This window comes from Melospiza georgiana, chromosome 9 (genome assembly GCF_028018845.1).
Source record: "Melospiza georgiana isolate bMelGeo1 chromosome 9, bMelGeo1.pri, whole genome shotgun sequence".
Classification (NCBI taxonomy): Eukaryota; Metazoa; Chordata; class Aves; order Passeriformes; family Passerellidae; genus Melospiza; species Melospiza georgiana.
In genome coordinates, this window is record NC_080438.1 from 12,563,251 (window position 1) to 12,579,909 (window position 16,659).

Genomic DNA, 16,659 nt, shown 5'->3' on the forward strand with positions numbered 1-16,659 from the left:
CCATTTTAATTCAGTCAGTCACTTTCTGGACTCAAGTGACTATGTTATGTGTCTAAAAAAGATTTATTTAACTGGGCAACCTCTAACTACCTTTTGTGTTCAGGCTCCGCAGAATGTGTTGCACTTGGCAGCTGGCCAGGACTGTGGGCTCTGTGTGAGCAGTTCAGGTTGAGCTGTTGGGATAGATGCATGTCAGAGCCCTCCCTATACAGAATGCTTCTATTCCCCTGGGATTTGTTCATCAGACCTAAGTGTCATTCAGACTGAAAACAGGAGAGCAGTAGATAAATAGTAATATCCGTACACTTTACTCTGTTATTTATTGTCATTTATTTCCATCTTCAAGACACGTTTTAATTAAAATGTGCATCAGTCTTCCTTGTTCTTGCTTGTGAATAGCCAGGTGTAAATCTCTGTATCTTGCTAAGGTCAGAGTGATGACCTCAGCTGTTGGCACTACACAAAAAGGTGCTGTCTAGAAGTTCAGGAATCTTTGGCTTTTTTCACATTGAATGTATGACTTTTAAGGATCCCATATGGGTTTGCAATTATATTTTAAAACTATCAACACTGTTTTTCTTAAGGATACACACCTATGCTTTTTTTATAAATACCTTGTGAACAATCTGGCCTCTATCCTGTCTTCAAACCCCTTTTTACTATAAATGGAAATGTATTAAATTCCTTTCCAGTTCAATCACATATGCTTTGCCAGCTCACAGAAATTAGAGAAGTGACAGACCTAGCCAGTCTTCATCATCCTTGATGTTGGGCAGTGTATTTTCTGGAGTATCTTCAGGTCTTTTTAAAATGAATCAGCTATCAGGCTTTCAAATCTCCTCTTCGAAAATTAGTCTGTAACCTAGTGAATCACATGATCTGACTTCTGCTGAAGAAATGCCTCTCCAAAGGAACTCCGCTTCATTTTTTTTGGATCTATCCCAAACTAATGGATTATTTTGAGACATGAAATGTTTTCTTTTAATGAAATTAATTTGGTAAATTAAAAGTGCAAATGGCCCCAAAATATCTTGACTTGGAGGCTTCAAGCATCCTTTCAGAATGTGTTAATTTAGTGTCTTTTGGGGTGCTTGACTGGTCAGAAAGAACAGTTTTCTGAAAAATGCAGAAAAGTGATTATTTTTATGTTTAATCTTATGTTTATTTTTATCTTTAGAATTGCAGTTAGCTAATTTAGCCGATATTAAAAACTGTGATCTTCCTAGCTCTCTTTTTCTTTACATAGATATATAAACTTTTTATATAAGGGAGTAACATAATAGAGAACCTTAAGAGCATTATTCTCCTTTTGAAAGAGGATATTTTTGGAAACTGAAGATAATGTTCTTATTTCCTTTTATCTCCTTGCTTGTATCACTTTTATGAACAATATAAGGGCTCTGTGGTAGAAAAGGCCATCCTTTGAATCTTTTAACTTTCCTTCTGCCCTAAGATCAACATCGTCTACCACTTATTTATTTATAATATTGCAGCTGATTTTTAAAACTCTCATTTTGCTTGGCATCCTTTACTTTATTGCATTTTGTAAAGTGTTAGTGAGCCTAGAATATTTCAAAGTAATCTTTGCCTTTTTAGCTTATTCATGATTAACCATAATTTTTAAGAATTGGAAAAACTGAGATTATGACTGTTCTTTAGTTGAGGATTTAGATTATTAATTATTTTTATTTGGAAATATAAAGCAAAAATTGCTAAAATCTACATTTGGAATGGGACGTTAGGTTTTTAGAGTATGGATAGCAGAAGAATTGGTTTCAAAAGTAAGGTTTCCTTCAGAATGTTTAAGTTATTTCCCAGTTCAAATAGGCTTTGCATGATGCTGATCCTCTGCTTCTAAAATTCATCTGATGAAGAAAACAGTTCATCTCTTTAATTGGAATTGCATGATGATCTGGTAGTGTAATATAATCACTCTGGTAAAGAAAGCATGAGGTCATAATGGAAACATTTTGTCCCATCAAAAAGCAGCAGGTTTCATTCTTCCTTTCATTTGTAAGAAGATAGTCATATGCAATATTCATTACAAGAATGGCTGTTTAGTAACTATTGGTGGTCTTAACACAGAAGATAGAAAAGCAAGAGGAAGAAAATTGCATCACTTCTGAACTATGTGTTACCTGATGTCTCTTAGCTGAAATCCCTTGCCAAGTTGAACCTATTATTTATTTTGAAATTCTAGATCCTTTCTCCTATATATTCAAGAATCTACTCATTATCTTTCCTCGATTGGTGGTGCAACTATGATATATTTCTGTGAACTGCCCAAATTCTGTGAACTGACAGCAGCCCAAATTCTGTGAACGGACAACTGACAACTGAGTTTTGTGAATCCAAAATGTAAAGGAACTTTCCTCAAGATTTGTTGAGGTCAAATGGAGTGGATCAAACCCCTGTCTCTGGTGATCTGATAAAGGTGACCTTTCAGTTGTGTAGCTCATGAAAATGAAGGAATATGTGCCACATATCCAGTCTTAACTGGATAATGTTAATGGCAGGGTAAGTTGGAGTTACCAGCTTCACAGCAGGTGACTAAAGCCATTAAATCTGTCACTCATGTTTCTATATTTAGTCTTCATTTACCTGACTAGTCCTTCACTAGTCCTGTTGTGCCCTATTAAAAACAGTGTACAGCCTTCATCAGGTCAAGTTGGTAAAATCATTCTGTGAGTAATTAATATTTCTAAAGTGCATCTTTACATCAGCTGAAGGTGTAGAGATGCATTCCTGAAGGTGAAGGTGTAGAGACAGATTGTGCCTCAGGAAATACACCTGGAAGATTTTACATCTATATTTAACTCTTTGCAGCAGGACCTCGAGATCGATTCAAAACATATTTTCTGTTTATCAGCTGGTATGAAACATGAAGTTGCTGGTTTTTCAGAAAAAAGTCTTGGGAAAGGAAGGGTTGCTAAGAATAAAGTTTGTCTTTTAGAATGTTTAGACTACTACATATTTTCACTTGTGCTCTTTGTATCAGTGGGACTACAAATTACTGCAAATTCAAAACTGTTTGAATATGGTTTTGGGATAGTGGCTGCATGTCCTAGCTTGTAAGTTCAAGAATTTTTGTAATACCCCTCTGATACTGTGATCTTAAAGTGGAAGGTCTTCACCTGCTTGGCAGTAATCTGACTCCAGCATGGAACTTGTCATTCCCCACCTCTCATCCATTCCTATTATTTCTTTCTGCGTGCTCGCATATCGGTGCAACCAAAATATACTCTTGTATTTTTGATCACATTTTGCATATAAGAAAAGTTTCACTTTCTTTAACAGAAATGAGTGAAGCACAATACTCAAAAGTATTTTCTGTGTCATTATGCATGATGCAATAAATCTGTCCACATACTTGTGCTTTTTTTATGTTTTCTAGTTTTCATTCATAAATTTCTGACTTTTTGAACTAGGCTTCTTAGCATAAATATCAGGTTATTCACTACTTTCTTTTTTAATACTAATATACTTGGCATATATAATATTTTTCCTTCCTCCCCCCCCCCAATCTACATTTCTGTTTAGTTTATGGCCTCTGAAAAACTACTTATAACCCACTGTTGCAATTTTATTAGTCATGTGGTTGTCACCATTCAGCAGAGCCATTCAACTTACCTTGAGAAAAGCCATACTACTGAGATTTGCAAAACAGTTATAATACTGAGCAACACAGAGTTATATTTTAATTGTCAGTTGGTCAAAGTGACTGCTGGAATGAATGCTTCCAGTTTCAGAATCGGTTTACAATGCTTACGAAAGAGGAATTTGTGTGTCTATAAGTTACTGAAACAAACTCCTAACAGCATATTAAACTTAAATCTGACTAACCACATGGTAGTTCTCTCAAAAATGTTGCTCCCCTTGCCTCCTAAGATATTGGACTCTCAGGAGTATCAGAAGTGGAGTAATAGAAACCCATGTAAAAGGATTTTTAAGTTATTAAGGGCCTTTCAACTTTAGCCTTATACTTGCTGAGGAAATAAACTTCTGTGCATTAAAATCATAAGTAAACAATTGTATCAAAAAACATTGCCAGAGGGAACAGTTAAACCAGTGTTTTGTTCACATGGTACCATGTAGTTTGGAATATGGAGATCTATTTTAATTTGTAATTTCTTCTAACATATCCATTTCTTTTTGATAATGATGACTTTTATGAATACTCAGACTGATTTGGAAGTGTAACGTACTAATTCTCTTTCTCATCATCGTAATGAAACAAGCAGATATTGTCTTCATTTTACAGACAATGGTGCTGACTTGCAAGAGGAGAGAAGGATTTCAGAAGGGACAAGTTCACATGAGGCACATTTGAATATTTCTTCTTAAAGGGAAAGCAAACACTTGTCCCTCTGGCCGCAGCTGTGCCTTCTTTTGGCTTCCTGGGCACATAAAGAGTAAACAGAGTCTGCTTTAATTTGTCAGATCTACCAGTTCTTGTAGCTTCAAGCGCGGTAGGAGTGGGAAGATATTTTAAAGTTGCCCTTTCTTCTCAGTTCTGATGAGTTGTACTTGGTGCAGATAATATGGAGACCAGGATCTTGGCACAGTCAAGAGTACAGCTCAGGAGTTCCTGGCTCCCTAGATCATGCTCACAACACTACACAAGCCAATTCTAAAGCTACTTTCTCTTGAAAAGTTTGTGTGCCAAATCTTCATTTGATAAAAATTATAGAAACAGAGTTATGGAGCAATTTAAAGAAGCTGAATCTGAAATGAAATTACAGCAATGAGGCTTTGCTCAGGAAATTTGTACCATGGAACTGTCCTGGTTTTCAAACTTGACATCAAACAAGAGGAAGATAACCATGTTTTCTTGTGAGCTGTGGCCTCTCCTTTATCTGAAATTGTTTATTCATGTCAGATATTGGCATGTCTGCTCTTCTGATCACCTGAAAAAAATACAAGTAAAATAGGTATTATTTGAAATTTAAAGATTAAATAAATATATGGTTTCACAAAAATCGGTTGGTGCTCCCAGTAGTCAAAATTATACTTGATTCTTCTTTGCAGTCTAATTAATGTGAGATTTTTTCTGGCATTACTATTTACTTTTTACTACTTCTGTACTGTGCTTTGAAAGAAATGAGAAGTTTTGAGGTTTTTTCCCCTAAATGAATAATTATATTGAATTGTTAATAGTGCCTTAATTTTGTTAATCTTTACTCCTAAGTAAAGGTGAAGAAACTTTCCAGTATTGCTAATCTAGTTTGCTACCTCTAACATGGGAATGCCTGATATTTTTCCATTTGCGATGTAGTACACACCAGAAGATTTTGTCGAATATGACTATGAGTATGGGGATGCAGATTATAAAGAAACTGATTCTGTAACAGAGGGACTCCCACTGTTCGAAGAGACAGTAGCACAAACAGAGGTAACAGAATCTGATCTGTTTGTTGTGTGGTGTCCAGCTGTCCCCTACCACATGGTTTGTCAATTTGTGTCTTTGTATATGAGCTTGATGCTTTCCTCTCACTCATTTCTTTACTTCGTAGCTGTAACCTTTGCTTTCAGTTAGAGATGGAAGGTCTCACGGCTGACAGCATTCATCTTGCATTTGGTTACCCTTCTTTCCTTCACACTTTCTCAATTTCCTTTTCATTTTATTTATGTTTTCCCATTCCATCTTTCATAACGTTTGCAGAAAAAGAAAGCCATGGTCAAAAAGAAGAAGAGGACAGTGGCCACTAGCTCAAAGGACAAACCTCAAAAGGCCACAACAAAAAAAACTGAAAAATATGCGTCCAAGAAGAAGAAAAGTTATCAAGCAGCAACAAAAGACAAACTAGGGGTAAAGGTAGCCAAGAAATAATCAAGATCTTTCCCAGACTAAGACTGGAAGATCTTTGATAAGAAAAAAATTTACCTAACCCCACTAGATGAATACATCTGGCTAATACCATAACCTGAATAACAGCAATACCTCTTGAATTTTCATACAAGATTTTTTTTTTAATAATGGATTTGCTTTTTCACACTAGGCCAACGTTATTGATGGATTTCAAGACTATAGCATAGCTGAAAATGACTATGGGCCCCAGACAGAAGCTCCTTCCAGAGCTACTGAAGCAAATGAGGTAATAAGGACTCTCAAGAAAATACTTGTCCCGCCGGGTGCTATTCATTAAAAGAGTACAAATGCATTTTAAAAGGATGGATTTCTGTGTAAATGATACAAAATCTACCAGCACTTTATGTGATTTTATACTTTCTCAGCCAATAGCAGAAACTACTATTTTCTTGGACAGAACTCCCATTAATTCTGTAGAGATCTGCTGAATCTTCAGCCTGAAGAGTTCATGTTTCTGGAAATAATTCAGTGATATGTGGTGTGGGAATGTGGTGTTGCTGCTTTCAGTGTGGATGTGAATGGAGCTATGTCTAGCACAAACTAGATTAGATATTAGACATAGTCCTCCTGATCTAATAGGAAGGAGAGCCTCTAATTTTTCCTGTAATTTTTAAGTCGCAGCATAAAAGAGCCTAACACAAGACAAAGAATGGCTGCCACCGTAGGAAGTTGAGTCAGAAGCCATCGTTTCCTTTTCATAGTTCTTCAGCTAACAAAACCAAATTATTTGATTTTCACTTGTTCTATTAAAAAGAAACATTATGATTTAAAGTATCAAGAAAGATAAAATTATTATTTTAACTTACATTAGAAAGCACATTTCTAGAAAGCCAGAATAACAGGTCTAAACATTATTTTGTTAAAATTCCTGCACCTAAGCCGGTGTTGATTAATATGTTTGCATATTAATTAACACTAGTGTTAGAAAAATGATGGCGGATTTTAAGAAACATTGTTCTCATTTTTCTTTTCCTTTTCCTTTCAAAATTAAGATTGTTGCTTAAAAGATGTACAAAACTCCCCCTCACCTCTTTCCCCTGAATATCTGAAAAGAGAAAGAGTCCCCATTTGTTCTATGCTTTTCCTCTTATGTATCTTGGAAGGTGAAGGTGAATTAAGGTATGTTTTACTCATTTTGCTGTTAAGCATTCTTGTGTTCAGTCTCATGTTTGCTTCTCACAGATTGATCAACAAATGTATCTAAATCATTCCATTTCCTGGGCAATTCTAAGCTGATTGTACAATTGTACAGCTGTAATGAGGTATATTCAAAGTGCTAAATGCTCTCCTTGGTGAGAGCACTTCTTCATAAAGGTAAAATTTGGCTTAGAATTGGTTCTGATCTCTGTTTGTTACAGCTATAAGGTAGAAGTTACACTCCTGTAACTAATGGAATTAGGCAAGTGTTAAATCAGAATCTGGCCTTCTATTTTAATTGCAATAAATTTCAATGTTATTATTAGATCAAGACTTTTAATTACATTGGATGTTGATTAGCTTCTGAATATTTTCAAGATCGTACTACTTCATATTGTCTGATCATTTTATATTAGAAATATCTGAACTTCAGTTTCTTTCAAAATTGTCCTGTATGGAAAATTATTGAAAGACCTTATTATAACAGAATAAAGCAATCCTCCTTTACTTCACAAATGGTTTTGTACATCTCAAATATAGCATTCTTTTAAACTGCTTTAGTGCTTTTAAGGTGTTTGCTTGGTTTGACAGCTTACATACTTTAAGATGAAAGCTTAGATTTCTGAAATCTTAAAATTATTCTGAATTGTACAAGGAGAACTTAGACAAAATATGCAAATTACCATGACACACAACAAGTCATGCCTTTTACTGATAAATAAACTTCAAAATTGTTAACAAGAGGAAAGAAGTTTAGCTCAGCATTGGTGTTCATAGACAGAAAATAATGTAAAAGGCTGGGCTTAACTAAAGTGATGCTTGCACCTCCTCCACATTGCTATTATAAAAAGATTTGAACTTATTCACTGCTCATTGCATATGTTCATTCATGAATGCTTGTAAGAGTGAAACCAAGCAGCGAAATTCAGCTATATTTGGCACTAAAGTAACATTACGCAAGCAGTACACATAATACTGGATATATTGAATTCAGTGGTTTTGGAAATAAAAAACCAAAGCGTATGAAAACATTACTTCTTTGTACTACTTATACAAAGATCTTTTAATTACTCTGAAAGGCTGAGCTTCCATTCCTTCAGACTCTAATTAAAAGACAATATGCTGTAGTTTACTGTTCTTTCTTCTTTTGACAAGTCATCATGGTGGATCAGCGTATGCTTACATTGCTTTACTAACAATAACCCACATATTCCTCCTATTCCCAAATCTTTGCTACTGATACGAATAGCAAAATCCTGTTGAAGAAGTATTTGCTGAAGAATACATAACTGGAGAGGATTATGATAAAAAAACTGAGGCAACTGAATATGGAAGCAGAGGAGTAGACCTCAGTGAATCTGATCTGCTGGTAGATGGAGATTTAGGAGAATATGATTTTTATGAATATAAAGAATATGAAGAGAAACCAACTGATTCCACTAATGAGGAGTTTGGTCCAGGTGTTCCTGCAGAGACCGATATCACAGAAACAAGCGTAAGTTGACTGGAGGCATAATGCAGATTAATTTAATTTAGCAATTCTTTTATAATTACAGTCTCAGAACTGCACAAACCCAGAACTCCTTGTGCATATTAGATATATTCTCATTTCCAATAGCCTTTGGATCAAGGCCATACTCTTAGTAATATTGAATGTTTTATTTTTATCATGTAAGATTTTTGTCTCATTTGCTGAAGGGAGTAAGGGAGGGTGGGAGATGGGAGGAAAAGGAAAGAGGAGATGGAATTCAAAAAATAAATTATTAAAGTAACAGTTTTAAAAACCTTTCTAAACTAGAGCTAAAGCTGGAAAGAACATAAATTCTAGTGCAGGTACAAGTGCTGTAATTAATATTTTTATATGATTACCTTGAGAAATTGAAATGCATATAAGTGTCTAGAATCCTATGGCTTTTGCAGCTTTCCAAGAAGAAAATTCATGAGTGGGAAGGTTAAGGCCTGAACCCTTCCATGAAAATAAGCTTAGTCAATGGTGACAGGTTTATGGTCTTGCAGAAGTGATTTAACAGCTCAATATATATAAAGATAGGTAGGATGACATGGTGGATCCTGTGAATCATGCTCTTCATTCTGAATTTTATAGCTCTCTTTCCCTCTGACTTAATCATAGGCTAAACAGCAAGGCTTTAACTTTCCTTTAGTTGTGCCAAGATCCTTGTTTATCAGTTTACCAGCTGTGGATGCTGCAAAGAAAACTAATATGTCTAAGACTGGAAGGAAAAGAAATCCCATTTGGATTTTTTAATTAGGAAGACCCTGAATATAGTAGAACAAGAGAATTTTGTTTTCACTATTTGCTCAGTCTTATCTTCATTTTCTCCTCACAAAGTCAAGACTTCAGTTTACAAAGGATCCAAGAAATAACAGCAAATGCTGTGAGGTTGCTTTTCCCTGCCAGCCTTGAAACTCATCCTTCTGTATTTAATTTACCGCTCTTTTCTATACCCTATTGGGGTCATTGTATTTTTTAATGGTCCTTATCTGTGCAATGTGATACAAGTGTACTCTTTTCCTTCTAGCCCAGATGGGGACACTGTGGCAGAATGACACAGAAAAGGTCAGATTATCTGTGAAGCAAAGAGCCCATAAGGCACCATTTGTGTCTGCGTTAAGAAAATGACTGTGCAGACTCTATCCCCTGGTGTAAATTTCAACTTAAAATGCCTTGATACAAAGCTGAAGGAGTCAGGAATCTTGAATTAGAACACAGGCTCTGGTCTGTGTCACTTTATTACAGTGTCATCTGCTGAACCAGACTTATGTCATTTTCCTTTGGCATTTGGACGTATTTAGAATAACTGAAGTTCTACCTATGATAAAAAAAGGCAAAATGGAAAGTACTCAGTAAATGGGAGTTTTCAAAAAGGGGAAATATTTTCAAAGATGGAGACCCTGATATCATTTTTTACAAGTAATTTATATTAATTTAATAAAACATGATTGCCTATACATCTTGCTACTTGATTTTTTTGAACTACCAATGGGTCATTACTAGTGAGATCTGTGCCTTTATAAGTCAGTGCAAAATGCAGTCTGTGAATTTCTGTTTTTCCATCCCAAAATATTTCATATTGAAATACTATAACATTATCATTACTATTTTTATTAATCCCCAGCTATTTTTTAAAGTAAATGTTGAATCACTCTATTGAAATTTAGAAAAAGCACATTTTAAATTTTAAGCTGGTCAGAACTTAATTTCTAGTGGATAAGTTAGCAACTAAGAGAGATACTTCTGAAGAAAAATACATTATCTCATAGTTTAAAAAAAAATCAGTTCCTTTTTCTTTGTTTGAAACTTCAGTGTTACTTCCATTAGTATGTGTTATTGACATATTGTTTTAGGCACTTCTGTTACCTTAATCCTGAACCCAAAACTTCCCACAGAGGTGGTCCTCAAAGAATTTGGCAGTTGATGCTAATTCAGGTAGTGCCAAGGCATTCAAAGGTTATCTGTGAAATATTCTTTAGTGTCCACAGTGCCACTTATCATTTATGCCATAAAATCACAGACCCTTCTCAGGTTGCTTCATATGTTGTGGATGTCTCATGAATGAAATTAGGAGCTTGAAAGGTACAGTCCACATTGGACCAAGAGATCTTTCTTTCCATCTTACTTTAGGCTGCTTACCTCATAAAGCCATGAAGAATCATTGTTGATTACCAAGAATATTTCCAATCAAATAAGAAAAGAAATGATGTTGTGACTTGCACACAGAAGTTTTAGCTTTTCTTTTCAAAGTTCTAATGTAAAGCATGGATGAACACTCATGGGATGCACATCTCATTCAAAAATTACAAATGGACAATATCCAATAATGGAGAAAGCATATACATGGCTTTTGCATTTTCCATTTCTCATGCATTAAGTATTTTTGACTTATGTGGTTTGTACCTGTGATGTATTTTTTTATAGTATACACCAATTCCAGCTTTAGCTTTCAGTTACAGGTTGCTGCAATTCTTTATTGTATCAGGTCCTTAGACCTTCTACTTACTTTTCTTTTTGGGGTTGTTTTTGCTGGCCAGGTGACAGGACATGGGGCTTATGGAGAAAAAGGCCAAAAGGGAGAACCAGCTGTGATTGAACCTGTAAGTACAGATGGCAGGGAGTTTTTCAGTAGCACTGTATCAAAAATATTCACTGTTAATGTATCATTATGAAATGTTGTTGTTCATGATAGGATGACATGATCTCTGAAACAGTCCCTGTAATGTGGATGATATAAAGTGATTAATGACAGCTACTCCTTTGGTTACATGAAGGACTAACCACATGTTCCTTAAAAAAAAAGAGAATCTTGTACAGAGGAAAACAGATCATTGATATGATCTTCAGGCCATCTAGTAACTACATCTTGGACAGATCTACCCAGAAAACTTTCAGCTTAGGCACAGGTAACACCATCACTACAGCTTTCAGCAAGGGCAAAGAAGCCATCCTCATTTTTAATGCCATGCAACAGTTCAGGTTGTCATGCTAGGAGCTGTAGAGAAGATTCCTGGAAAATTTTATCAAAACACTAAGAAATGTTAACTTTAGTAGTTCAACTAAAAAGATTTTTTATGTTTTTCTACAAAGCATTGAATGTAATATTGTGATGCATCCGTCCATAGGGTATGCTCATTGAAGGACCACCGGGACCAAGAGGACCTGCTGTAAGTAGATTAATCACAATTTCCTTTATTGCACTTGATTTATCCACTGTGCTTTTCTGTTCACAAGTTAACACAATATTGGTCTTTAATTATAGTTCCCAAATGTGTATTAGATTTAGGACTTTTAGAAGGGAATAGAAAAGGGTCATCTCTAACATTTTCAGTGACGGCAAGCTACAAGCTGATGGCACATGAAAAATCTAAGTTTTGAATGTTGACAATAAATCTTTGTAAGAAAAAACAATACACTGCCTTATAAATTATTTTATCCAAATATGTGTTCATCCTAAAGTAGAGAAAAAATAGTTCAAAAGTCTTCAAGCATTCAGCATAATTATGTCATTCATTTTCCATAGGGTCTTACAGGTCCCCCAGGTTTACAAGGTCCTGTTGGTCCTCCAGGTGACCCTGGTGAAAGGGTAAGTCAGCAAGCAGATTATCCCATGCATTCATGAGATATCTTGCACTAATATCTTGCACTAATTGCTACATAAGTTTCTGTTATATCCTGAGCTGAAATAGATCCACATAGGTTACAAACTTCAGTGGAACTGAGGCTGATTCATTCAGCTAAGTAAAAATCAAGTGAGAATCTGGACAAACATTTTCTTAGTTGTAGAAATACGTGCTGTAAATACAAGAAGATGTTTAAGTTCTGGTTTGTTAGTATTCTTCTGGTTTGATGTGTTTAGAAATATACTAAAGTAATAGATACAAACATTTCATATGAATTTGAATTAATTTTTAAAAAATCAGTATGGCTTCAGCTCTAATATGTACAAATACAGAGAAAAACAGGCTTTTCAGAATCAAAACACATGGGAATATTGAAAGTGATGCATAATATTTAGATGATCTTGGAAGAATTTATTGGCCATATCAAATAATATGAGACTTGAGAAACCTATCCAGTCATGAAACTAGTTAAAATTTAAGCTATAATGTTAACCTTCATTTTCTTGCAAGCCTTTTCTTACTGCCACCACCAACACAATTTTAAAACAGCAACATATTTATTTGAGGAAAATATGATACTAAAAGGCTTTGCTGTGTTTTATGAGAGATATTTTACTTGTGAATCCAGCATGTTCATGCTGTATTTATATATGAAAGATGTTAAGAAGATGCTATCATTTCACTGTATAATGAGATAATATTAAAATCCCAACAATGCTTTACCTTGCTAGTAAGTCAGCATGAACACTTCTTTCATATTTCTGTCCCATAGATTAATTAATTATTCCAGAATTTGAACTTGTAAAATGGGTATTTTACCACCTAGTAAAGGAATAACTACTGACAGCACTTAGTTTTTTAACTGGCTGCTCACTGAATTCATCATGAGGAAATTCTTGACTAAGCACGTCATGTGCCTGTCACGGACCAGACACGACACAAATATATAATTGCAGCAATTAGGCTGGGAGGAGAATGGATTGAGAGCAGCCCTGCAGAGAAGGACTTGGGGGTGTTGGTGGACAAGAAGCTTGACATGACCCAGTAACACACACTTGCAGCCAACCGTATCCCGGCTGCATGAAAGAAGCGTGAGCAGCAAGTCAAGTGAGGTGGTTCTGCCCCTCTGCCGCTCCTGTGTGCCTCTTCTATGGAGACAGGCTGAGCTGTGGGGGAAGGCTGCAAGGGAGGTGTAGAGAGGCTATCCCAAGGGCCCATAGTGATAGGACAAAGGGGAAGATTTTTAAATGGAAAGAGCAGGTTTCAATTAGATATTGGGAAGAAATTCCTTGTGCTGAAAGTGGTGAGGCCCTGTAACAGGTTGCCCAGATGGCTGCACCATCCCTGGAAGTGTTCAAGGCAAGGCTGGATGGGGCTTTGAGCTACCTAGTCTAGTGAAAGGTGTCCCTGCCCATGGCCGGAGGTTGAAACTAGATCTTTAAGGTCTTTTCCGGGCCATTCTCTGAGCATAAATTTATGTAAGTGACTCAAAAGGTTTTTCCTACATTACTATCTTTTTTTTCTCAGTTTTTTTCCTCTCGTGTCTTTTTTATTTTAGGGTCCACCTGGTCGCCCTGGTCTTCCTGGTGCTGATGGTTTAGCAGGTCCTCCAGGTACCATGTTAATGCTGCCGGTAAGTTGTGGTTACAGGATAAGCAGCCTACAAAAACTGGAAGTATCTTTCAAGAAATGTATAGGTATTTCATTTTTTCATCTAATTTTGTCTGTGGGATGAGAGAATGATACAGAATTTCTTTTATGGTGTAAGCATTTGAAATTCATCTATATAGTGCCTTTTTTCCCTCACAAAAAACATATGCTTTAGCTCCTGCATGGCTGACAGATTGGAACCACCATGAGTGAATTACAGACACTGAAAACCACCTTATATTTTTAGCAGTAACTATATTTTGCTACTATAGTTCCGAAACAACGAGTCTGCTGTTGTACAGAGGGCCTGTACTCCCAACAGGCGTGTGTGCTTTCAAGTCTCATTGACATGTAGATTTTTATATATTCCATGCCTCAAATCGGACCTCAGTGTCCTCTTTGAAGAGTCAGTGCATCCTTTGAATAGAAATATATGCACATAGCCAACTCTACTCCCACTGGAGTCAAAGCAAAACACCATCTGTTTTAGCAGGTGGAGGAACAAGCCCAAAGCTGTTAAAGTATCTTGCAGCACTGGGGTACAAAAATCACTGTGTGCTTGGAATTAATTATTCCTAAATGTGTCTATGGGAGAAAAAAAACTGTGTCAACTCTGGTCATAGGTAAACTGGGCAAACTGTTGTGGGCAGTGCAAGATTCATGGCCCTGATACCCAGTGTATGCCATACCTTTGGAAAGCTGAGCTTCTTGCTGCAGCCTAGCATTTCTGCAACATTGCAAAGCTTCTGCCAGCAGTTTCATTAGCAGTAACAGTGCAGGAGCAAAGGAATGAGCACTTAAAATTTTTATTCCGTAATTTATTTTAAAATTTTCAGAAATTACACAAAACTGTTTCATTCTACATACCAAACATTTTTCACGTTTGCAGCTGCCTTAAATTAAATTACATTTTTAATGTGAGTAGCTACCAATGTATAGAGAATTAATTAATTTTGGTATATATTTTTATTGACATTTTAAAGACAAGTAAAAGTCTATTTTGGCCTCTTTTATAAATACACAAGCAAACAAACAAACAGAAACCAAAATACTCTTAAATCAGGAAAATATTTGCTCATAAGGGATTAAATTTAGACTTCAGATGCTATTACCAATGACTTCATAATCATGTTGGATGCAATGGCCTCCATGCAGCCACCTTCTGAAGTTAGTAGAATGAACTAAAGACTGTGACCTTGTGACTTTGAAGCAGTTTGCATCATTGCAGCAAGTAACAAGTATGATTTAGATTTGATGAGTCCTAAATCCTTTTCTTGGTTTGGTACTTCCAGTTCCGCTTTGGTGGAGATGGTGAGAAGGGCCCAACAATCTCAGCTCAGGAAGCTCAAGCACAAGCTATTCTTCAGCAAGCTAGGGTAAGCACAAGGAGCCAAAACCTAATTTGTTTTATATCCTGCAGGATGTGAAGTCAAAGATGGCGGGTATTTGCTAACACATTCTAAAACTCTGTTAGTGTAGAATAGTGTAGAATATGTATGCTGGCTGGCAGCTTTTTCTTGACTCCAGGTGTTCTGTTTGTTTGTCTTCTCAGATTGCTATGAGAGGTCCACCTGGTCCTATGGGACTCACTGGAAGACCAGGTCCTGTGGTAAGTGGACAAAACAGGGGCACAGATTAAAGAACATGGTGATGTAGCCATGGATGTCATTCTGGCCCTGCCTACCCCTCTCTATTTGTACTTGTTTTGTACTTATTTGAAACTAATGTTATATAATTAAAGCTGTAGCTTGTATTCTTATTCAAGGTCTGCGATGCAACCTAAATACTAAATAAGTTTTTATTGTAGGTTTTGTGCTGTTCAGACAGAGCACACTGCTGGACTTCCAAAACTAGTGAATAGTTTTACATAAATATCCCTCTACATTCAATCATCTCTGTAATGCTATTAGTTCAATTCGTTGCAGTAAATAAGAAACTCTGCAGAAAGAGATACTAAAGCAAGAGTTTGCAGAACCACCTTTACTCAATATTTAGGCTAAATCTGAAAAGTTTGTAAGAGGCATGCCTATGAACAATTAAGAGCAAGAGGTATCTACAAGAATTACACTTCTTTATTTCAGCCCTGAATTTGACTCAACTTCTAACATCTAATGATCTGGAAATGGCCCTGTGGATGTTAAAATATCTTAGTATTTGTATGGAGTGTGTACACTTGTATTTTTAAGCAGATCTGTACAAGAATAATTCTTTTCTACAGTAATTCTTCCAAAATAAATAGTAGCTACCAAGCAGAGAATCTGGCTCACAGACTCCTGATTCATCATAATTAGGTATGCATTACTTAAAAAGAGTAAAATATATTTGGTCCATATAACAAATTCATACACTATTTCCAGCAATGTATTTAGTTCAAGAGACCTGCAGGATAACATTCAGTCTGTACAGACAAAACTCTAGAGCTGCTCTAAGCAAGGAGGACTTTGCAAAGGCTGGTATGATACTGACAGTGGGTTGGATACCTTTAGTAGAGGTATGACCTGCCTTCATACTCATGCTTTTATGTTTTAAAAGCCTTCATGAATTCCTCTATGCAAAGTTCATCAAATTAATATTAATAGTTGTTTTGCTTCTAAACCACCAGGAGGCTCTAGAAATCCAACTCTTTGATCTAGAAACGTTTTTCCTACTGCTTCAAAAGCAAGTTTCATGGTCTGTAAATTGGCTTTCTACCCAGTTTCTTTTAAGAAAGTTGGAGCTTTTAGTCTTTATATGCATTTTATTTTGTTAAATTAATCAGTAGCCAATAAGATACATTAGTAACATATTCATTACTAAAAATCTTAAACATAGCAGTGTCAAAGCTCCAGTCTAGCATTGTTTGAGTCTGGTGTTCACATGCTCAGTTA

General features: G+C 35.9%; 1 protein-coding gene across 3 annotated transcripts in view; it reads left to right on the top strand.

Moving 5' to 3' along the window:
• The window catches only part of COL11A1 (collagen type XI alpha 1 chain), a 125,050-nt gene that overhangs the window by 36,167 nt on the left and 72,224 nt on the right, over positions 1 to 16,659 (top strand). The window contains exons 6-15 of one of the 3 annotated variants that reach the window (XM_058029854.1): positions 5,276 to 5,392; positions 5,663 to 5,815; positions 6,000 to 6,095; positions 8,256 to 8,501; positions 11,057 to 11,119; positions 11,645 to 11,686; positions 12,043 to 12,105; positions 13,701 to 13,775; positions 15,085 to 15,168; positions 15,345 to 15,401. In XM_058029854.1, coding sequence (XP_057885837.1) covers positions 5,276 to 5,392; positions 5,663 to 5,815; positions 6,000 to 6,095; positions 8,256 to 8,501; positions 11,057 to 11,119; positions 11,645 to 11,686; positions 12,043 to 12,105; positions 13,701 to 13,775; positions 15,085 to 15,168; positions 15,345 to 15,401 — 996 coding nt within the window. The remainder of the gene's footprint in view (positions 1 to 5,275; positions 5,393 to 5,662; positions 5,816 to 5,999; positions 6,096 to 8,255; positions 8,502 to 11,056; positions 11,120 to 11,644; positions 11,687 to 12,042; positions 12,106 to 13,700; positions 13,776 to 15,084; positions 15,169 to 15,344; positions 15,402 to 16,659) is intronic. The other 2 variants (XM_058029856.1, XM_058029855.1) reach the window with 2 other exon arrangements.